This window comes from Bos javanicus, chromosome 23, assembly GCF_032452875.1.
Source record: "Bos javanicus breed banteng chromosome 23, ARS-OSU_banteng_1.0, whole genome shotgun sequence".
Classification (NCBI taxonomy): Eukaryota; Metazoa; Chordata; class Mammalia; order Artiodactyla; family Bovidae; genus Bos; species Bos javanicus.
In genome coordinates this window covers 43020666-43043803 of record NC_083890.1, presented here as the reverse complement: position 1 = coordinate 43043803, position 23138 = coordinate 43020666, and the positions used below count along the sequence as shown (strand labels likewise).

At 47.2% G+C, this 23138-nt stretch overlaps 1 protein-coding gene across 2 annotated transcripts; it reads left to right on the top strand.

Annotated features, from left to right (window-relative positions):
* The first annotated feature begins 343 nt into the window (after positions 1 to 343).
* Positions 344 to 20557, top strand: CD83 (CD83 molecule). 2 transcript variants are annotated; one of them, XM_061398822.1, is made up of 5 exons: positions 344 to 543; positions 636 to 751; positions 13943 to 14153; positions 16937 to 17043; positions 18964 to 20557. In XM_061398822.1, exons 1-5 carry the CDS (start codon positions 507 to 509, stop codon positions 19090 to 19092), a joined length of 600 nt encoding a protein of 199 aa, XP_061254806.1. In that variant the 5' UTR covers positions 344 to 506; the 3' UTR covers positions 19093 to 20557. The 2 variants fall into 2 exon arrangements, with proteins under 2 accessions (XP_061254806.1, XP_061254807.1); XM_061398823.1 differs by having other exon boundaries at positions 392 to 543; positions 18967 to 20557.
* The last annotated feature ends 2581 nt before the right edge of the window (positions 20558 to 23138 follow it).

The window sequence follows — 23138 nt, the reverse complement described above, 5'->3', positions numbered from 1 at the left end:
ATGATCATGGAACCAGGACAAGTGCCAGGACCTGGGTTCACCGTGATGTCACCACCGGCTGGGCGATCGGGGGACTCGCTCATCCACGCAGAACCTGGTTTCGCTTCCGCGCAAAGGACCTAACAGCCCCGGCTCGCCTGGCTCCCGCCTCTGTTTGCAGGGTGTCCGGCGTGTGCGCGCGCGGCTGCCAAGCCCCGGGAGCGGCGCGTTCCACCGGGACTGCGGTCGCCGCGGTAGGGTAGAGGCCAGAGCAGCATCAGCACCAGCAACGCGGGCTGGGGGCTCCGGGGAAGTGCCTGGCCAAGGGGGGCGGGGCCGGGCCCGGGGGCGGGGCCGAACTCGGGGGCGGGGCCGGGGCTCTCCGGGTGGCCGCCGCGGGGGCGGGGGAGGCGCACCTCCGCTTCCGCCGCCCGCGGGGATCCCCCCGGGACCGGCGCCCGGGGAAGTCCCGGGTGATCGCGGGTACAAAAGCCGGCGCCAGGGCCCCAGACCGGCAGTCCTCAGCGATGTCACGCGAGCTCCAGCTCCTGCTCCTGAGCTGCGGTAGGGCCTGCGGACGCCCGGCGCCCCCCGCCCGCCTCTCCGCAACACCCTCTTTTCTCGCTTGCTCACGCAGCTCTCTCTCCCTCTTGCAGCCTGCAGCCTGGCGCCCGCGACGCAGGAGGTGAAGGTGGCCTGTTCGGAGGATGTGAACTTGCCCTGCACTGCCCCCTGGGACCCTCTGGTCACCTACACGGTCTCCTGGGCCAAGGTAAGTGCGGCCAGGCTGGCGGGTTAGGGTTTGGTGGTTTAATTGCAGGAGGGGGAACCACCTCGCTCGGGCCGGTGACCCTCTGTGGCTGGGGGTCCGGGATATCGCCGATAACTGCATTCTGTACCGGGTCTTCGCACACGCCTCTCCCATCGCGACTAAGCTCATTCGCATCCAGGTACAGGCTGACATAGATGTCGTTCCCCTGGGGACCTCAAATCTTCTTGCCTCTAAAGGTGGCCTGAGAAGAATGATCCAGATAAGACGTTTTGGAGAGCAGAAAATCTCTTCTTTGGATTAATTCTAGAGGCCACCTGTGGTTGTGGTCAGCAGGCCAGGGAGAAGGCAGCTGGTGAAGGTTTGACGTTGGCCGGAGGCATGTCTCTGGATTTACTATTTCTGCTGTTTTGTGACTGCGGGGCTCATACATTCGGGGAGAGGGGAGGGGGCAATTTGAGGGGAAGGATGACCAGGTAGAAGCTGATGTAGGCTCTTTTTTTGGATGGTAGCTATCTGCCAGTCATCCCCTTTCAGGGAAACCCTTGGGTAGGCTCTTTTTTTGGATGGTAGCTATCTGCCAGTCATCCCCTTTCAGGGAAACCCTTGGCCTCCTCCCCATCCCTTTCTCTTCCCTCTGAGCATTCTGAAAGTTCCAGCAAGGAGGGCTTCTGTGTGATGGTGCATTGGAGGGTCCTCGTGTGTAAGAGCAGTGTCACCTACCCTACCACAAGAGGATTGAGTCAGACTGACGCTTTTTTAAGGTTTCCTCTCAACTCTAACCTTTTCAGCTTATAAGATTGTGGTTGTGGTGGCCTTGCAAACCCAAGCAATCCAACTGTTTGCTGTCACCGGTTTATTTATATTTTTTTGCTCACCACCTTTAATGAGGTTATTGCCACAATGGCACCTCGGGTTGAAGCCCAGTGACTATGCTATCCCAGCCTTGCTTTGGTTAGCTGATTGGTCATCTTCAGTTCAGTTCAGTCTCTCAGTCGTGTCCGACTCTTTGCGACCCCATGAATCGCAGCACGCCAGGCCTCCCTGTCCATCACCAACTCCTGGTCATCTTACCTTGCCGGCAATCTCTGTGCCTTTGTAGTTTTCCACAAAACGCTGGGTTTTCTTCTGCCCGCCATAAAAGATGCTGTGAGAACCTGCACAAGTATCTAGCCATTTAACAAGGCAGCCTAGGACCATTATCTCTTTGTGTGTGTGTCTTCTCTCCTCACCGGATTGTCAGTTCCCTAGGGACAGTGCCACAGCTTTTGTGTCTCCTGCACGGCACCCAGCCTTTGCCCTGTTCATTTCAAAGGTGCTCAGTGAATTCAGGCCAACCTTTTGTGATTATGCACGGTGGAAATGGTGCTGAGACTCGGGGGCCCTGTGTTATGTATGCAAATAGGTTTGTTATTATTCCTGCTTCATTTCCACCTTAGTCACTGTGGGATCAGAGAAGACAGCAATTCCAAAATTGTTCCCTTGTAAAAACAATAGTATTTAAACAGAAATATTGGAAAACCAGTATTATTTGGGTAGTCACCATCTGGCAAGCTCTGAGGTACATGTCTTCATGCATCAGCAGTTCCAGTGGACTTAAGAGATAAAGCCTATCACTGATGAGGAAACTGAGTCTTAGGGCTAAAGTAACCTACTCACTATTACATAGCTGGCTAAACGCTAGAGTTGGGATTTGAATCCAGCAATCTGGCTCCATAGCCTAAGTTCTTAGAGGTCTGTCTTGTTATTTCTGTTTTCTATCCTAATTCCTTAAAGAAAATGAAAGTGTCTTTGGGCTAGCCAGGCAGGGACTTGGTTATCTAAAAGGAGGAGAAAACATGAAACCATGATCCTTTCCAGACTGATTAAAAAGGGAAAACAATATTAATATCCCCAGGGGAGTAATTGCAAAGTACTTATGAAACAAGTAGATGAAATTTCAGACTGTAAAGTTCAAACAGTTGTCAAGTTAAATCTTCTTGCACGAGGTCATTTGGAATGATGTAGTAAACCAGAGCGATTAACCTCTGGCTTTTCCTTGGATGTCAGCTGGTGATGTAACCTTATAATGTATGTGCTTGTTTGTTGAACACAGTTCTTACAAACTTTACCCTGAAGGGCTCTCAAAGCTCTGCTAAGAAAAAAGACAATAGTTTCTTGGCATTGTCTTTTTTCTGTTGGTCCATGGAATAGGGTCACTGAAAAATCATGCCCAATTTATTTTTTTAAGAAAGAAACTGATGGAGTCGTGGTGGTTAGGAGAGCTGTGCTATTTCAGTAAACTAATCAGATACCTTGAAAGTGATATGCTTTGTTTTTCAAGCTCTTTTTAACAGATCTCAGCATATTCTGTAGATATTTGTTATTTTCCAGCCCAGTAATTATACTTTTTGCATCAATTGTGCTTGTACAACAAAAACCAATAGAGTGTTCTGGAAATAAAGCCAGTGGTGAAATACCAAAATTCTTTGTTTTGCAGAAGATTATCTTGTCATTTTCACCCACAACTTTCTTGTAAAATGTTTCTCTGAAGCTTTAGAGGTAGCTATAAAGTGGGGAATTTAAGTCTGGTGACCACAGCCAACCTCACTGCATCATCAGTAGGGTAGTTGGTAAAACCACTTTGCACAGTTGTGGGCTGTGTGCTGGACAAGTAAGCAGAGAGTCCTTTGCAGTGTGGGTTTTCTCCGTCCGCCAGATTGAATCACATTCTTGCAGGTTTTCTGCATCCCACAATTACGGTTATAATGACTCACGATTAAAAAATCCATTTACCACTCAGTTCCCTGGCACCCCGGAGCATTCTGCCACTGTCCAGTTGGCACTGATTACTTGGAATGAACAAAAGAGCCCATGTAAACCGTGTGTTTCTTATCATGTGCCTTTTACCAAAAGACTCAAAGCAGACGGTGTTTGCAACATTCGGGTGAGTTGGGAAGGAACAATGTCCATCTTATTCTCTGTGTTTCCAAGATACAAAGACAGGGGATTGGGGTTGAGGAATGCAATCTACACTTGCACGGGGCATGGGGTCAAAGGTGGAGCCAAGAGTGGACACTGGTAGCCCCATTCCAGTTAGCACAAGTCTTCTTTCTCTTCCCAACTGGGATCCAAGAATGGGACCTCCTCTCCTCCCTTCCTGTATTGTACCCTTTAAAGCAGAGTGAATGATTGAAAAGAAATAGAAAATGCAGTATATGCATCCAGCGTAGCTGTTAAGATCGTGAATAGATTGTGGTTGTTGGGAGGAGATGTTTTGAGATATTATAAGGCACACAGGCCTTGGGCCAGCCCTCTTCTACCAACGGCTGTGACCTCCGATTAGATTTCTAGCATAAGAAGATCATAGCACAATTCCGTGTCTGCCAGGAGGAAGACCATCCGTTCAGGGGCCAGTCTGTGCTTCTCGTGGGGCGGCCTGGTCCATGCTCTCTTTCACGAGGCTGCAGTAGGTCCGGAGGGGCAGGATGGCGCTGGTGCACGGAGCGTCTGGGCGTGGGTGGGGTTGGCCACTGCTAATGATGAGTGGTTACTCACGAGGGAAACACATCTCCATCTCCTATGGTTCTGGGAGCCCCCACGGCCTGTGTGGATACATATCGAAAGAGGATCTCTGAGATGAAACTCAGGTTTCATCTCTGAGTGACACTGCGGAGGAGAGGACAGACCTGCGTCACAAGACAAGTGCCCTTTTTAGATGATTTCCAAGGGAAGGGATAAAGGGGAAGTGAGACCATGATTTCAGAGGCTAGAGCAGACTTGAACTTTATCATATTTAGAAGAGCTGCAGCTGTGGCAAGTCAGGGCCTCTCCTGGGGACTAAAGGAGAGCAGGTTGATGGCTTGTATGTGGCCCCTTGGAAAGTTCCAGGATAGTCGCTCCATGGCTCTTACTCGTCCTTGATGTGTTTGTTAAGAGCCGTCCGCCGTGGGCAACGCCAGTCTCCTATTTTCTGTCTCTATAGCATCTTGTGTGATAATGAACCATAAAGCAAGGAGGCGCTAAGGAGGAGCCCACAGAGGGTCTAGGCTTGATGAACGGCCCGGGCAGGTAGCAGCGTACAGCTACCAACTCTGACGGCCCCACGCAGAGACAATGCATGCCGCTCACCGCACTTACCTGATTCTAGAATGCTGTCTGCTTTAAGATAAGATTTGAGATGTTTTAGGAGAAGAAGGAAACATTTATATATTAAATACAGAAGCACCGAAACACTGCAGTGTAAAAAACAAGGCCTGTGTGAGCGTCAAAGAAAAGTTGTATCATCCCCATTGGGACCGGTATTACTTGACCTGATTGAATAACCTTTAGGTCAGACTATGAAAGGCATAAAGTTAGTTTTCAGATGTCTGTCATATTTACATTTTCATCATTTAGTTAATATTTCTATGTCCCAAGTGTGTGCCAGGTCCTGGGCCTGGCAGTGGCTGTCCTAAGACCAATCCAGAACATTGGCCAGAGGACAGAGGCCTGGACACAAGAACGCACAGGTGTTGTTTGGGGAGCTGATGGGTAACTACTAATCTGGAAGGGAGGATTATACCACAGAGGACCAACAGGTAGTACCACCAACAGGCTGGGAACGGAGGGTGAAGACCCCTGAATGCTGAATCATATGGGCTAGAATTTGGTCCATTTGGCATCAAGGAGCCTTTGACAGTTTTTAAGCAAAGAGGACAACATAATGGAAAATATGTCAGAAGAAAATCGTATTTCTTCTGGTGAGAGGTAGAATATAATTCATCCTAGCAAATGAGTGTCACAGGCAGGCTTCAGTCTTGCGCTGCAGTGAAGCTGCCGGTGGGTTAACTGTGAGCCTGCAACGCGGGCCTGGGGTTTGCCTCCCCTTTCTCTCTTGGTCACCAGTCCTTTTGTCCATGTGGATCTAGGGACCAGTGAGCCAGGCTGTGGAAGAAATCCCAGCTAGATGAAAGTGATGGGGCACTGAGATTTTTGGACCATGATGAGAAGTGTTGCTAAAAATCTTTCAGCTTGGAAGAGGGGGGTGGGAGGGAAAAGGCAGCTGAGAGTGAAATACTAAAAACTGCAAACACACGTTTTCCATAAATAAAAGGGGGAACCCGAATCACATGGCGACTGATTATCTTAGTTCTGTATATGGGTTTGTCACTTCACAAAGAAGAGGAAGTTAGGAGAAGGTCTCAGTGACATAAGGGAAGGTTTTATGTAGGGCAGGACTAAAAAGAGATTCATTACCTTAAAAGGGGGCTTCCTCCTTCTATTAATACAACTGTTCTCCGTAAGCCCTTTCTGGAAACTCTTGGGATAACCCCCAAATTTCTACCAAAAGTCCTTAGCTCAAACCAGAGCTGAACTAAAAGTACTTCCCTAAGACTCTTTCCACCCTGAAGCACATTTTTTACTTTGTTTTTGCACTGAGGTATACCTGGGTAAAATTTCTCTGTGTGTTGTATATTTTTGGTCAGATGTAAGAGCCCAAGGCTTGTGAATATCACTTGATATTTTTGTGGAGCGCCAGTTAATCTACACATGTTCTTGTCTCAATTGTCTAAGAGAAGACAGATCCCAGAACAGGTAGTTGTCTAGGATTATTGGTCCCGATGGGGAAAGCCAAAGGGAAAAGACAGATGCTCGTTGCTGTGGGCAATTCATATTCACTTATGACCAGACTCACTGGGTCAGTTCTAGAGAACAGAGGTTCTGAGTACAGTCAGACCCTGGTGTCTCTTCCCCTGAGGAGTGGGAGCCATGTGAGCCCAAGTGACAAAACAGCACTGGCCTTGAGGTTGGAGCCGTGTGAGGTTCTCCCTTATGTGCCGCGTTTATTTTAGGAGCAGGGCAAGGTGCACCTATCCATTAGCAATCTTTGTTGTGAAGGCTTGTAATCCTTCAAAACTGGCTTCAAGAAAAGGGAATATATCGGCTTCTATAGTTGAAACAGTTTTTTTAAATGAAAATGTAGTTCATACTTCAGTTACGGTTGATGTTGTGGGTTAGTGTCCCACAAAATGACATGTGTCAGTCCTAATCCCTGGTGTTTGTGAGTGGAACCTTATTTGGAAATAAGGTCTTTGGAGAGGTAACCAAGTTAAAATGAGGTCATGCTTGATCAGGGTGGGCCCTGAATCCAATGGCTGGTGTCATTAAAAGAAAACAGAGACAGACACAGACACAAAGGGAGAACCCCACAGGAAGATGGAGGCAGAGACTGGAGTGATGTGTTTACAGATCAAAGAATGCCAGTTTCCAGCAACACCAGAAGCTGGGAGCGAGACATGAAACAGATTCTTCCCTTCAGAGAGCGCGTGGCCCCACCAGCACCTTGATCCTGCATTTAACGGCCTCCAGAACCGTGAGAGAATACATTTCTGCTGCTTTAAGCCACCCAGTTTGGACTGAGGCTAGATGTGGAGGCTCGTGACTGTCCACAGGGCTTGGTGACTTTCCGTCTCTCAACTTGCCCTTCCTTTGTGTTGGTTTTATTGTCAGCCTCCATGAGGCAGTGAGATAGTCACCGATAACTGCCGACCTGTCTGTCCTCCCAAGGTCAAGTGCCAAGGAAAAGATTGCGCCTCTTCCATCTCAACAAATGTCTGATTATGCTCAAGTGGCTTTGACTGGGTCATGGACTCATCAGAACCAGTCTCTCTGGTCACAGAGGCCAGGCTTGTGTCCAGTGTGCCTTTTCTAGAATGAGAGGTAGCACCCGTGAAGAATATGAATTCATAGGATTCAGAATTCAGGAATGCCCCTCCAAGGTCCAGCAGGATCCCTAAGAACCTCTTGGGAGAAGGATGATTGGCATGAACAGTGAGTAACCTAACCTTCTCTTCAAATCCTAGTTCCAGAGGGGTTTGCCAATTACAATGATGCCATAGTAAATTCAGAATATTCTGGCTATTTTGGAGACCTTGTGGATAGAAAAATAACTTGTTTCTAGAGCAGAGATTGAGACTTCTAGAACAGCTTTGCCAGAGAGGAGACGGGAAGGATCAGCAGGAAGAAATGACTGAATGGGTGGGTGGAGATAGAAAGCTATGGGATACAACCCCAGTTGCTATATCCAACATTACCACTTAGAAGCACTATTATATGTTTTCTCATTCAATCCTTAAAATAACCCAGAGGGAAGTAGGTAGTTACAGGTGAGGAAAATGGGAGTCAGAGGTGAAGGGATTTCCCAGCAATGACCCAGTTATCTGATTAAGCAGCCTGGGCTTGACCTCAGGCCCTCTGATTCTGGATCGACTTACTCATTGTTTTTAAAATTTACTCATTCATTCAGTAAATAATGTGTTTTTGAATATTTCCTAAGTTCAGGAAAGTATTTAGAATGCTGAAGGAAACCTTAGCTGTGAAAAAAAAAGAGTGGTAACATTTTTAGGTGTGATTGACATTATGCTCCATGATCCACCTACGTCATCATTGGTGTCTTCACACCAACTTTGGGAGATGTTAATTACCCTTCCCCCATCTCAGGGGAGCAAATGAAGCCTGAGAGCTCTTCAGTCCCTTTCGCCAAGAGCAGAGCTAGCCGTGGGGTTTGTTTCCACATCTGCCCAAGTCCAAAGCTCTTCATTATGTTGCCTCTGCCATATTCATGGCTCTGTTAACAGCCATAAATCCAATCTGTCTGTTAGACCCAGTAAATTTCAAAGTGGAAAATCATTTTTCCAATAAAACTACACTTAGAAAAAAACGATGTTAATGCTCATACATTCTACCCTCATTATGACATCAACCTCTGAGCCAAACTATTTTGCACGTTATAAAGAGCTGTTTTGATGATGAATGGGGATTATATTGGCACTTTAATTGAGTTAGAAACCAAGGTACATGAATGTTAGTGCATGGGAAATGCAATAAAAAAAAAGCTGTTCAATGTGATTGGAATATATCAGATTAATTTAATACCACCTTTAAGTACTTAATGTCCATTCCTTTAAATATGTTTAATTAAATTGTTGGATTAAATATTTATACGCATATATGTGTGCACACATATTTTCCCCTCAAAAAATGTCTTCCTTTTCTTTTACTTTCCTATCACATTCCAAACACATCATATATGTGATAAATTCAGATTTCAAGGTTGTCAAATCAAAATTCTTTGCTGTAGGAATGGAACAAATATGGTATATGGTAATCTAGGTAATCTATGGTAATCTATGAAGTTAGCATATATTTGGGTAAAATTATGTAAACTTCTAAAGAACTTCTCACAGTAAGGATTTTGACTGAAATATTGATTCTGTTTCAGCCATATTTAGATATTTACTTGATTTGTTTCTCTCTAGTTCAAATTTATACACCAGTTTAAAAAAAAACTTAATTCACATGCCTTTAAAATTATTACTTGTATTTGTTTGACTTCAGTTCATTTCAGTTCAGTCCCTCAGTCGTGTCCGACTCTTTGCGACTCCATGAATCACAGCACACCAGGCCTCCCTGTCCATCACCAACTCCAAGAGTCTACTCAAACTCATGTCCATCAAGTCGGTGATGCCATCCAATCATCACATCTTCCGTCGTCCCCTTCTCCTGCCCCCAATCCCTCCCAGCATCAGGGTCTTTTCCAATGAGTCAGCTCTTTGCATGAGGTGGCCAAAGTATTGGAGTTTCAGCTTTAGCATCAATCCTTCCAATGAACACCCAGGACTGATCTCCTTTAGGATGGACTGGTTGGACCTCCTTGCAGTCCAAGGGACTCTCAAGAGGCTTCTCCAACACCACAGTTCAAAAGCATCAATTCTTCTGCGCTCGGCTTTATTCACAGTCCAACTCTGACATCCATACATGACCACTGGAAAAACCATAGCCTTGACTAGATGGACCTTTGTTGGCAAAGTATTCAGCAAATTAAAGAGAGTTTATTTTAATTTAAGGCTTAGGTCTCCTTCTTAGAGAATGAATATGGTGTTTAAATTATTTAGTCAAATTGGAGGCCTTGAGATAAGTCAAAGGTCTATAGGCCTTCTGAAAATGGGATGTCTTATATTTCACCCTTTGCTGTTTCAGTTGGAAGGAATTTGTCAGCATAAGAGTTAATGCACGGAATTTGGGTTTTAAAAACATAATTGGGGTGAATGTTTTGAGGAATTAATTTGCCCACTTCGTGCTGTGGTCCAGCCCTCGCAGAGTGTGCGCTGAATAGTCCCCATCAATTATGCCTGGCTGTGAATGAATCTGAGGGTTCCTTTTGTTATAAATTATTATTTCCTAAAACGCTTCTGCAGAGAGGCAATGAAACACTTTGGGATTTGGAATGCTGGGAGTTGTTCTTGCCAGTGGTTGGTTTTGAGCCAGCTCAAGTGTTTATAAGAACTCATAAAACCAGGCGAAGTTGAGGATGGCCCATTTGCTGTAATTCCATGTTCCTCCCCCTGAAATTCCTCTGATTCTTGAACAGTGCTGCTTCAGCCAGGGCTAAGTCACCCTATACCGCAGTGTGACGGCTGCTTGGCCGCTGTGCTGAAGCCGAGGATTTGATCTTTTGCGTGAAGTCTCTTTTGCGTGCAGTCTCTTGGGACTGCTAGCGCCTCACTTCCATCATAAGCATGTGACATTAATGTGAAAACTACAACTAAATTTTTGCAGCAGTACGCAAAAGGCAGGGCGAGTAGCACAGGCAACGTGTGTACCTACAGCTTGAAGCTAAGGGAGGGCTCTGAACAATTTCCAGGTGCACTGCGTGAATTTACAGAAGCGTCCTTTTGTTACAGTGAGTTATCAGGCGCAGAGAAGTGTTCATTACTTTGGCAGGAGGACTCAGGTTATCAGCCAGTACTTCTCTCAGTTCTCTGGGTCTTTCAAGAAGACCCAGGAAGGGGTCATTGAAAGATGACCCTGTGAAAGTTAAGATATTGTTGCCTGATCTCACTGAGGGCTGCTGCGGTTCAGTAAATCAGGATTCTGAAGGCCGCTTTGGGATTCTTTGACTTTCCTCTCCTTCTTTCATTCATGACCTCACCCTGCCTTTGCTTTGCCATTTGAAAATAACCTCTCCGGAGGTTTTGCCAGACACCTGTGGAAATCTGACCATCACTTAAACTACTGTTTTGTTATTACTGCTGATTTTTTAAAAATGAATTTTCTTCTGCAAGTAGACAGCAAGCCACTGCCAGTCAGTTCTGATCCCCACCGCACACTCGATTCAGCAGTTCCCAGCAGCCATCGTGATGAGGGGCCCATCTTCATGTAAATAAAGCACAATAGTTTATATTTCTACCAGCTTTCAGAGGGGCTCTCAGTTTTGATCTTGACTTTCAGACAGGCCTTTCTGAGTTGAGGGAGGGGTCACTGGATAGGAGAGAAGATCCCCTGATGGAGAAAACCAGAGGTAGATAATCTCAAAATGACTGTTGCAGCCAAGGTCACATCTTTTCGAATACAGGGATTTCTAGCAAAACTGAGTTCCAGTGATATTGGTTAGAAAGAGGGGCTTCCCTGGTGGCTCAGATTATAAAGATTCCACCAGCAATGCAGGAGACCAGGGCTTGATCCCTGGGTTGGGAAGGTCCCCTGGAGAAGAGAATGGCAACCTGCTCTAGTAGTCTTGCCTGGAGAATCCCACGGACAGAGGAGCCTGGGGGCTGCAGTTCATGGGGCTGCAAAGAGTCAGACATGACTGAGCGACTAACACGTTCACTTTTCGTGCTGTTAGAAAGAAATCTGAGTTGAACCCATTTGGAGGTTAATTCAGAAAAGCAAAGCAGGATGAGACAGCATCACGGGGACTGCAGAGATTAAGCTGAGTGAGTTAACTGGTTCAAACTGGCCTTTGAGGTGGGGGTGGGGGTGGGGAGTCTTGGAAGCAATTGACCCTGGATGGTTCTGGGCAGCTGACCCACCAAAAGCTGTGGTCCAGGGGAGCTCTTGGTCAAGCAGTGGGTGAGGGGAGAGGTGCAGGTACATGATAAGGCTACACTTACTGGTTTCATCATGCCTGTAAAGAGAACTGGGCTAACTTAGACGTGTTCTAGAATCAGTCGGATGCCTACAGTTCCTTGACCACAACTCCTTCTTTTGTTTTCTTGCTTTCTCTTTGAACACCTAAATGCCCCAGTCTATAGATCCTTGATTATTTAGGAAGGAACTTTTCAACACAGCAGAACTTTCAAGAATTGGGATTGATGTTCAGAGACTCGGCCTGAGAGAAGCTGTTAGTCTCAGCCCGGTGCTGGGAGTGAATGAAGCGGGGATTCTTGCAGGAGAGATAAATCTACCACCAGATGTCTCTGCAGGCCACTCCACAGGCGTGCTCGCTGGAGCTGGGGCCGCGGAGGCGGGAACCCGAGCTTCGCATGGACCTCACGGTGCATCCCCCGACCTAATACCTGAAGCAGAAACCAAGGAGGGGGTGTGTGTGCACACACGTGTGTGTGTCTCCTGTCTTGAGCTGCCTCTGCCTCTGTTCCCCGCATTCCTTGGTCATTTATTTCCCTGTGCTGATTGCCTGTTGAAACTAGGAGAGGAGTTGTACGGTGCTTCCTACAGGAGATGCTCCCTATAGGAGATCAAACAGTGGCAGGTGGAGCCAGAGAGAGCAGTGGTGTCTTTTCCTAAGGGGCCCTCTGGTGTGGGCACCACTCCAGGGACCAGGAAGGAATGCGGCCGGACCCCAGGCTCCCTGCTGGTCCCCAGTCACTCAGCAAAGGCTCAGGGCTGCCCTGGAGCTCTGAAAACAGTGACTGGCTTTCCTGTTGATGTAAATCAGGTTTAGAAGCTTTAAAACGTTTCAGTGGAGGACCAATGAGCAAGTTAACTAGGCCAGTTAAAAATATACCTGGGGAGAGAGAATTGATGGTGAACATGGTGTGTACTTAATCATGGAACTAGAAGATGATGGAAAGACTCCACCAGTTTAATAACAAAGATTGTTCGGGGAAAGAAAACCAGCCAGGTTAGTGTGGGTAAACTTGGCATCTACTCCTGTTGGGCTGATCCATCCTGACTTCAGTGATTTAAGTCATAACTGCCGTTCCATGGGGACTTCCCTGATGGCTCAGCAGTAAAGAATCTGCCTGCAGTGCAGGAGCCAAGGAGACACTGGTTCGATCACTGGGTTAGGAAGGTCCCCTGGAGGAGGGCATGGCAACCCACTCCAGTATTCTTGCCTGGAGGATTCCATGGACAGAGGAGCCTGGTGGGCTACAGTCCATGGGGCCGCAAAGAGTCGGACACGACTGAAGCGATTTAGCACGCACACACGCCCTTCCACGTGTGTCTTGGTGCGACTGCCAAGTGGCCTGACACAGAGAGTTTCCACGAGGTGCTGTTATCAGCTGCCTTCCTGCCGCAGCAGAGGGCTGAGTGTGGTACATCCTGCAGGGTCATGGCTGAGCCCACATGTGCGCAGTCTCTGAAGAACAGGATGACTCTTCACGGGAGGCTTTGCTCATCTGAATCTCTGTGTTTTTTTGTCAAGTTGTCTGGCAATGACCTTAACAGATTTAGGAACATTTTCTAAATAAAACCCTGAGCTACAAAAATAAGAGTCAGTCACTGGATGAGTTGGTATCTGAAGAAAAGAAGAGAAGATTGAATAGACAACAACCAGCAAGAGAATGTGATTCAGCCTGATTCATGCACTTCATCACGTAATCATTAATGACGCAAGGTTATGGTCAACAGGAACACTGCTTCACGTAGAGTGGAAGTTGGGATACAGAGAATCATAAAATGCAGTCCTGATCTTATTCCAAAAAGAGATGGAACCTTAAAGAATCCTCTTAGATTCTCTCCTCCCCCCTGCAAACATCACACATACTCACAGTATCTTCTTTTAAAACAGCCAGCTGAGGATAGATTTTATGAAAGCAAGAGGTAGAATCTTGACGTCTCAGAGGCCCAAGGGCTTGTGGGCTCTGACAGTAGAGCATGAAGCAAATCTGATTCTTGCTTTTTAAATTTATTTTATTGAAGTAAAGTTGATTTGCAGTGTTGCGTTCGTTTCTGCTATAGAACAAAGTGAGTCAGTTATGTGTGTATACGTTCTTTTCCGTATTCTTTTCCAAGATGGTTTGTCTCAGGATATTGAATATAATTCCCTGTGCTATACGGTAGGACCTTGTTACTTATTCATTCTCTGGGTAAAGTTTGCATCTGCTAATCCCAAGCGCCCAGTCCACCGCTCCCTACGCCGTCCCCCTTGGCAACCACGAGTTTATATACTCTCGGTCCCTGAGTCTGTATGTGATTCTTTCTTAACAGCTCACAGACGGAGGTGCAGAAAGGGTGGAGGTGACCCAGGAAGACCTGCAATCCCCTCAGCAGAGGAACTCTTCAGAGGCCCCCAGGGAAAGGCTGTACTCCCTGAGGATCCAAAACACTACGAGCTGCAACTCCGGGACCTACAGGTGCACTCTGGTGGGTCAGGAAGGGCAGAGAAACCTGACTGGCACCGTGATCCTCAAAGTGACAGGTGAGGTGGTCTGCAACACCTGTTTTCTTCCTGCAGCGCACAGAGCACTTTCTGTAAGTCCTGACCTTGATCCGCTCAATCCGAGTTTAATTCAGAAGCTGTGGATCACATCTGCGGCTGAAAGCTAAATTCTGCTGCAAGGGTGGCATAACTTTCTCTGCCTTCTTTTTGCTTTTTCCGTTTTGTTCTTTAAGGGATCTACCCCAGTTTGATTGGGGTGGATGCCAAATGGAGTCAAGCAACTAAATCTGACTGTTGTTTATTCATATAAGAGTCCTTTGGAGCCAATAGAAAGTTTCCAAGTCTAGTTTTTGGAAGACAGAGAAACTGGGTAGTTTTGAATTTATCAGATAGCTGTGCAATATTCTGCTCACTGGGGGCTCTCTAATCTGGCCTAAGAGAGCTGCTACATGTTTCCGCCTTTTTCAACATGAGAACAGCATTTCTTTCCCACTTTACAGCAACTGGATGTCCTAATCCCTCCACTCAGGCCAAAGAAAAAGCGTCCAACAAGAGGCTTCCCAAGTAGAAGGCACATTTTTACTCTGTGCAGTAAGACCAGGACTCAAGTGTCAAGATAAGGATTATCTCCTTGGACTTTTTTCTGTAATTTTTCTTGATGTAGTTTAAAATATGCCTTGCATCTGACTTTGGCCCAACTCTTGTTAGTGGCTGAGGCTTGAAATGACAAACATGTCGTTACAGAGACCCTGACTTTGTGTGGCAGCTATTGTCTCCTTCCACGGAGAAGCTTAAAGGAATCTGACTCAAGATCGTATTCCCACACTCATGAGAGGGCAAGCACTGGTTAGGGGCCAGTGTTTGGATTTTTTAAAGTTTTCTTGGCGTGATCCATTTTCAGTCTTTATTGAATGTGCCACAGTATTGTTTCTGTTTTATGTTTTGTTTTTTTGGCCACAAGGCATGTGGGATCTCAGCTCCCCAATCAGGGGTGGAACCGTCACCCCCTGCATCGGAAGGAAAGTCTTAAACATTGGGCCACCAAGGAAGTTCCTCAGTATTTGGACTTGGTTCACTATCTCGCACAAACACACACACACCCTATATGCTTCTCAGTGTCCAGGCCTATACTCCACTGCGTTTGCGTTCGTGGCACTTACGCCTGCCCTGATATAGTCTCTGCTTTGTTCCCTGCTGCCTCCTGCAGTCAGCCCAGAGTATCATTCACGTGAATGAGAAATGGAGCGATCCGGGAGGAAGAGCAGAGAGGGCGGGTGTGTGCCATGGGGAGCGGGGAGCAAAGGAGCAGAGAACAGCTGACTTGCTTTCCTGTCCTCTGCAGAGGCGTGCGGTCGCCAAATTAAGTGGTCAGGCTAGAGCCACTTGGATCTGGTTCCAATATGAGCTCAGCTGCTCATTAACGTGTGACCTTGGTCAAACCTCTGATTGAGTCTAAGCCTTGCTTTTCTCATCTTCAAAATGGGGATAACATCATCCATGACACAGGCTTGTGGTGACGATTGAACGAGGTATTGCACGGAAATGCTCGGTGCACTGCCCGGGGGTGACCGAGTGCTCAATAAATGTTAGAACTGTCAGGACAATGGCTCTCAGGTCTTGTCTTCTGGGGTCGCAGACCTCTGAACATCCATCCCCAGACCACTGCACAATGTTTGAATCCAGTTTCAGGGGTCACAGTTCTCTGGAGGGCCCCCTGTGACCCTGGGGGTGGAAGCCTCCAGTCACCTGGAGTCCACCTGCTCCTGCTCCAGCCCTCAAGCTGACTCCAGGGGCAACCTCGCTGCTTGAAACAGCATGCTGGATGCTGTTCCCCATCGAGAGAGCCTGGCTCCGCCCAGTCTGCTCCTGGGCTGAAGGCGTCCCTCCTCCTGGACTTGCCCCACCCCCGCCCCGCTGCCCAGCACTGAGGCCACAGCCTTTAACAGCCCCCTTTTGCTGTCGGCTTTGGTGGAGCGGCTTTGTTTAAAATTCAAAAAACAAATTTTTTAGAGGGATATAGTTGATTTACAATGTTGTGTTAGTTTCAGCTGTACAGCAGAGTGAATCATTATACATATACATATATTCACTGTTTTTAGATTCTTTTCTCATTTAGGCCCTTACAGAGTATTGAGTCGAGTTGCCCGTGCTGTAAACCAGGTCCTTGTTAGTGACCTGTTTTCTATATAATAGCGTATATTGTTGATTGTTGTGCTCAGTTGCCTTCGACTCTTGGCAACCATATGGACTGTGGCCCTCTAAGCTCCTCCATCCATGGGGTTTTCCCGGCAGGGATACTGGAGTGGGCTGCCATTTCCTCCTCCGGCCGCTCCTCCCAACCTCGGGATAGAGCCCGAGTCTCCTGTGTTTCCTGCATTGGCAGGCGGTTCTTACCACTTGTTCCGTAGTTAGTGAGTATAGTCAACCCCAGGCTTTCAAGGTGGAGGGGCTTTAACGATCCTACAAAGACGGATCAGCACCAACTTGTTCCATAATAGGAGGGCAGCTCTGCCACCTGCCTTAGAACCTCAGCCTCTCTGAGCCCTGGTTCCTTCTTCTGCAAACGGGGGACACTCGGCCTTGCCCCTGAAGGTTCAGTGAGATGCTGGCTGTCGACCCCTTTGCACGCAGCCGGGCACAGAGTAAGCACAAGGTCCGGTGTCCCTGCCAGTATAACCTGTGTCCTTGCCTGTGGGACAGACTCGAGGGTAGGAGGGGCGACAAGGAGGACTTCAGAAAGCCAGAACAAAGCATGCTTGGTTTTTCACCTTGGTAGACGAGTCCGTTCGGTGGCTTCATATATTACTTATTTCTTTTTGCAGGATGCTCTAAGGGACACAGAGGAGAGACTTTTAAGAACTACAGAGCTGAGATCGTCCTGCTGTTGGCTCTGGTTATTTTCTATGTAACACTCATCATTTTCACTTGCGTAAGTATCTTTTGCAAACATCTCATTATTAAAAGATCACCTGGGGCACCAATCTTAATGTGTTTTGTAGATGGTGCGAATCATTTAATAATAGCAAGGGACCTGTTCTCAGAACCCTGGCCTTACTGAGGTCCCCAGACAGTGAGACTCTCTACGGGAGGCTCCCAGCTTGTTCTCCATCTGGTGGTTCTGCATAGAGCCGTGCGTGGAGAAAGTGAATCAGGAGGTGAAGAAAGTTTGTGAAAGGTGAAAGGATCCTCTTAGGGCACCAGCAGGCTGGGACATCCCTCACCGTTCAGTGGTCAAGATTTCACCTTCTAGTGCTTGGGGTGCGAGTTCGATCTCTAGTCGGGGAACTGAGATTCCATGTGCCTTAGGGCCAAACAAACAAAAAATAAACAGCAGAAGTATTGTAACAAATTCAATAAAAACTTAAAATGGTCCACATCAAGAAAAAAGTCTTTAAAAAAGCACCAACAGGGCTTATAGATATGCTGGAAGAAAGTGGGACCTTGCCCGTCCAATACCGGGAGAGGTGCTCTTCTTCCCATAGGTGGATGAGCAAGCCTGTCCACTCCAGTAGTGGATTTGTCTCCTTCATCTGCCCTTGAACTCTTTTCTCTTAGAGCAGGGGTCCCCAGCCTCCAGGCCACGGATTGGTAGCTCTTGTTCAGTCAGGGGTGGCAGCAGATTAAAGTGCACGAAAAATGTAATGCTCTTGAATCATCCCCAAACCATCCCCCTCACCCCACCACCTCTGGTCCACGGTCCCTGGTGCCAAAAAGGTTGGGGACTGCTGTCTTAGAGATTCCCTCTAATAACTTTGGTACTTCCTCTACGTTTTAAGCATTAACCTTGAGAAGTCAGAGGTACACAGGGCGTGGCCTGGGTGGAGGATGGCTGGCCTGTAACGTGGGTGTCCTTGACACGCCCTTGAGCTGTTGGGTGCAGACTCCAGCTGAGACTCCTCTCTGCCCCCCACGCCTCCTCGTGCACGGCTGCTCACCTGGAGTGACAGTGGTCGTTGGGGAGCAGGGCCAGCTCCAGTCCTGACCCACCAAGAAGTGATCGGTCTCGTATGCCTTAGCAGGAACAGGAAGTACTGTCCATTTGGGGACCAGGACATGGGTCACCCTGGAGCTATTCCAGGGCCGGTTCTTGTTGCTCACTGGGCCCTTCTGGTCACTTAGTGAACTCTCTGGCCCAACACTCACCTCTCTGGTTGCTATTTTAGACATGCATCCAGCATGAGTGAGCATGTGCCGTGTACAGGGCTTTATGTAAGCACTGAGGGGATGTAAAAAGGCTAAGACCTATGTCCTTCCTTCAAGAAACTTACAGCTTGGTCTTGAGAGTTATTTGCATGTGAGAAGATAATTGTTGTTTGGTTGCTCAGTTGTGTCCAACTCTTTAGCCACCCCATGGACTGTAACCCACCAGGTTCCTCTGTCCATGGGATTTCCCAGGCTAGAATACTGGAGTGGGTTGCTATTTTCCTTCTCCAGGGGATCTTCCCAACACAGGGATCGAACTTGGGTCTCCTGCGTTGGCAGGCAGATTCTTTACCATGGAGCCACCAGGAAAGCCCATAATTAGAATGACCTGGTGGTAAATTTTAAAAACGAGTGACTTTAGTGTTCTGTTGGCAAATGCCCGTTTCTATAGGCACTGACTTTCCATGCAGGAAATCCTAATGGTAGGGTCTGGAAATGGCCGCAGTCTGTGACTCCTTGTTGAGGTTCAGAGATACCAGTGAAACAATGCCAGCCCACCATAGAGTGAGTGAGGTAGCCTGCCTCAAGAGGGCTCCCAGATGAGCTGCCCAGCCAGCTCCTAGTGAATGAAGTTTAAATCAAGATGATGCATTTTTCCAATTATTCACTTCTCAACATATCTCTTTTATTTGACTTTATTTTTCAGAAGTTTGCACGACAGCAGAGTATATTTCCAGACTTTTCTAAACCTGTCCTGGAACATGCTTTCCTCCCAGTCACCTCTCCAAATAAGCATCTGGAACCAGTGACTCTTCACAAGACAGAACTGGTGTGAGCAGGGTTTCTGCACCTTTTTTCTGAGGCCGAAGGCTCCGTGGTGTGCATCCATGTCACCCGGGACAGGAGAAGCATGAGCCCCACGTGAAGAAAACATCCTTCCTGTGAAGCCCTTTGCTTGACCGAAGCATACCAGAGTGGATCCCACCCCACTGTCTGTGAGCAGGGCTTTGAGAATTCTGATGTGACCACCACGCATGGAGCCGCCTGCAGGGTGCTTTACAGTGTTGCTGCTTCATGACCTGCTTAGCGTTTTATTCAGCTATCTGGTCAACCTCTTGGACGGGGGTATTTTTTATTTTTTCCAGTCCTAGAAAAGCTGTGGTGAGATGCAGTTGGAAAAGGACCTTGGGAAATCCGAGTGCCCGGAGCTGGTCCTGTGTAGACTCTTGAGGACAGCTGTCCTCTTCCACATCTGGAGCACATCTCTGAATGTGCTGTGTTTTCTTGTCTGAGCCCAGATGTTTTGTGTCTGGGAGAAATCGACAGGCCAAGCTGTGAGACAGGGGGAAATATTTAGCAACTAATTTCCCGCCATGAAGGCCCTTCCATTACCAAGGGGTAGGATGTGTACATAGAAATAGCAGGTCAGTGAACTGCCCCCAACTGGGCCTTTTGAATCTGGGAAAGACATCCATAAAGAGGCAAGAGCAGAGAGTGCCACATTTATTTTTATTAATTCATCTGTGTATTCTTGTCAAAAAAAGGATTTGTGGTGTTTGTCCTTTTGAAATCCATATCTTCAGTTCAATGTCATTGTAACTGACAAGCAACATGCTTATGGAGGGTGAGAAGAAGTCAGAGACTGCAGCAGTAGGGGAGAGAGCCATGTAGGGACCTGAGAGAAAATGCTGGAGCAATCGTGCAACCTGGGTGCTGGGGCCAGCTGTCCCCCTACCTAGCTGTCTGATTCTGGACAAGATCCCATGGTTTCTGCTTTTTCTGTTGTAAACCAAGAGGTTGTCATATGTGTTGACTGAAAAAAAAAATGTATGTGAAAATGCTTTGAAAGAGTATAAAGCACTATCCAGATTCCAGACTTCTTTTGGTCATTTTCCTTATTACTCCAGTGGTGTTCTGGGCATGAGAAAATACTTTTCATTTTTCATGTTTTCCATCGTCCCAAACAAAGAAGGCAAGAAGGGACACTTTCCCATCATCTTATGTATGAATTCCTTTGGGGAAGTGAGGCCGGTTGAGTGGTCTGTTCTTGAAGCAGCAGCCAAAAGTTAACTCCAAGACGTGGACACTCAGGAGTCACCAGCCATGGGGAGAAGAGCGTTCTCAAATGTTCCATTGATGTTCTGGCAATTGTTGGGTTTCTCTTATCAAACTTGGCCCTCTCCTCACTTACTTTCCAAAGAGAATATTGCCCACGCGATTATTAGAGAGTTAAAAGAATGCCAAGTTGACTGTTTTGGCCTCTGTCATAGTTTTCATGTGATTAAATGTGTGCATGTGAAGAGGGAGTGCTTTTCTCTTTTATATTTCAAACTACTCATAAGGTTTTGGGATGAGTGCTGGGAGGCCTGCAAACTAGTTTGAGAACCAGAACCCAAGGTGAAACTCTAGAGATGAAAGCTTGGCTGAGAACGTCCTCTGAGTGGGGCGGTGGGGTGGGATTTATGGCAGGTAGACCTCTTTGAGGAGAAGGCAATGGCACCCCACTCCAGTACTCCTGCCTGGAAAATCCCATGGACGGAGGAGCCTGATAGGCTTCAATCCATGGGGTCGCTGAGGGTTGGACACGACTGAGCGACTTCACTTTCACTTTTCCCTTTCATGCATTGGAGAAGGCAATGGCAACCCACTCCAGTGTTCTTGCCTGGAGAATCCCAGGGATGGGGGAGCCTGGTGGGCTGCCGTCTACGGGGTCACACAGAGTCGGACACAACTGAAGTGACTTAGCAGCAGATCTCTTTGAAGCAGCAGCCTCTTCCTCCCAGAGATGCTCCTGAATCCACCCCTGAATGGCCTTGCCACCAGGCAGTACACGATCAGCTGGACCACATCCATGACCACAGGTGGGAAGGATGGGGAGGGTTTCTACTTCAGAAGGATGTGTAAAGCCAGGGGCTCAGTACCTGTGATTCGTGGAGTTTGACTCAAAATTCTCAAATCGTTCCATTACCCCCCAAATGGCAAGAACAATCTAGTGCAAGTGGTGGTAAAAGTTATGGAAGCGCTGTAGGTGAATCCACTTTGGAAAATGGCTCTTTGTGAAATGAATGCCCGTAAAATGCTTGTTAAAGCTATAGATTCCCTTTCAGTGGTATCAATTCCATCCTCAAATGCTTGACCAGAAATGCTGGGGAGACCACTGGTGTAATGAAGAGCTCAGCATTTTTAGCTGGTTTGACGTCCAGCTTCACCAGAGGTTTTACCACCTTGGTCAGGGGAGTCAGCTCTCTAAGCCGAAGCTGGCAGTTCTTTAGAATGTGAAATAAAAAGAGAATCTGCATATTATGTGTTGTGGATTAAATAAGATAACGTACCTAAGAGCCTAGCCTTGTTCAAATAGTACCATTAGAACAAGATTAACGTTAGAACAAGACAGGAGGGAAAAACAGCAGAGAAAGTGATGAGGACAGTGAATATTTGACAAAGTACTTTTGTTGAACAGAATTGGGGCTTCCCTGGTGGCTCAGAGGTAAAGAATATACCTGCCAATGTGGGATACACAGGTTCGATCCCTGATCCTGGAAGATCCCACTTGCCGTGGAGCAGCTAAGCCTGTGCACCACAGCTCTGGAGCCTGTGCTCTGAAGCCCAGAAGCTGCAACTACGGAGCCCACATGCAGCAGCTACTGACACAAGCGTGCGCTCGAGCCTCTGCTCCACAAGAGAAGCCACTGCAAAGACAGGGCACTGCGGCTAGAGAGTAGCTCTCACTCGCTGCAACTCGAGAAAAGCCCAAGTAGCAACGAAGATCCAGCACAGCCAAAAACAGATAAAATCTTGAAACAAGAACAGAATTGACTTGGTGGGAGAGTCATGATGCTTTCAAAGAATTAATACAAGATGAGATTAGGTGCCTAATGATCATGAGATGTGTGTAGGAGAGAGAGAGAGAAGGATCAGGGTGGATAGGGTGGAATTTATCAAAGGGAGTGAGCTGGTTTTCCACTGATTGGAGCCCCTCAAGGTATTTCAGAGGAGGTAGATGATCCGGGACCATATTTATTCTCTGTCTTTACTGCCAGGAAGAGCTTTGTTTTCAGAGCCCTGCTTGCCTATGGAATTCGATCTATGGGTATAATCATTTCACCTCGGGATGTCCCAAGACACAAACACAGACGTGAATATTAGCTCCACATTCTCCCAAAAGAAGGCCTGTGGGTTTTGCTTTCATAATAACTCTTAGCAGATTTCATCGTAGAAAATACTGTGCTGCACTCACAGAGCCCAACAGAGCCTGAGAAATTGCTACGGTTGCCACAGAGGAGATCACACGGCAGCCTGTGGACACAGTCCATAGGCTCACATGTTCGACCCCACAGTACAGTTAAGAATGGGGGTCTCAGAATAATTCAGTCTGGTTCCCGGACTGGTTCCTCACTGGCAACTTTGCATTACTTGGATAATTGTTTAACACTCTATCTTCCCTATGTAAAATAGTCAAAGGCCTAAAAATCTTAGGGTAGATGCTGTTTGGGCTTCCCAGATGGCTCAGCAGTAAAGAATTTGCCTGCTGTGCAGGAGACTCAAGAGACATTGGTTGGGAAGATCCATTCCCATTGCCTGAGTTGAGAAGATCCCCTGGAGGAGGGCATGGCAACCCACTCCAGTATTGTTGCCTGGAAAATCCCATGGACAGAGGAAACTGGTGAGCTACAGTCCATGGGGTCACAAAGAGTCAGACACGACCGAGCATGCACACATGCTTAATTCAACAGCAGTTGTCTTCCATAGTTTTTCGACTGATGGTTTGCCAGCCAGATTTGTCCTAACTGGTTCCTAAGATAAAATCAATCAGTTCTTTGGTCAGACACTGTATTAATTTTATTTATTATCTTTCCAAGACCAGATGTGTTTTTTTAATTT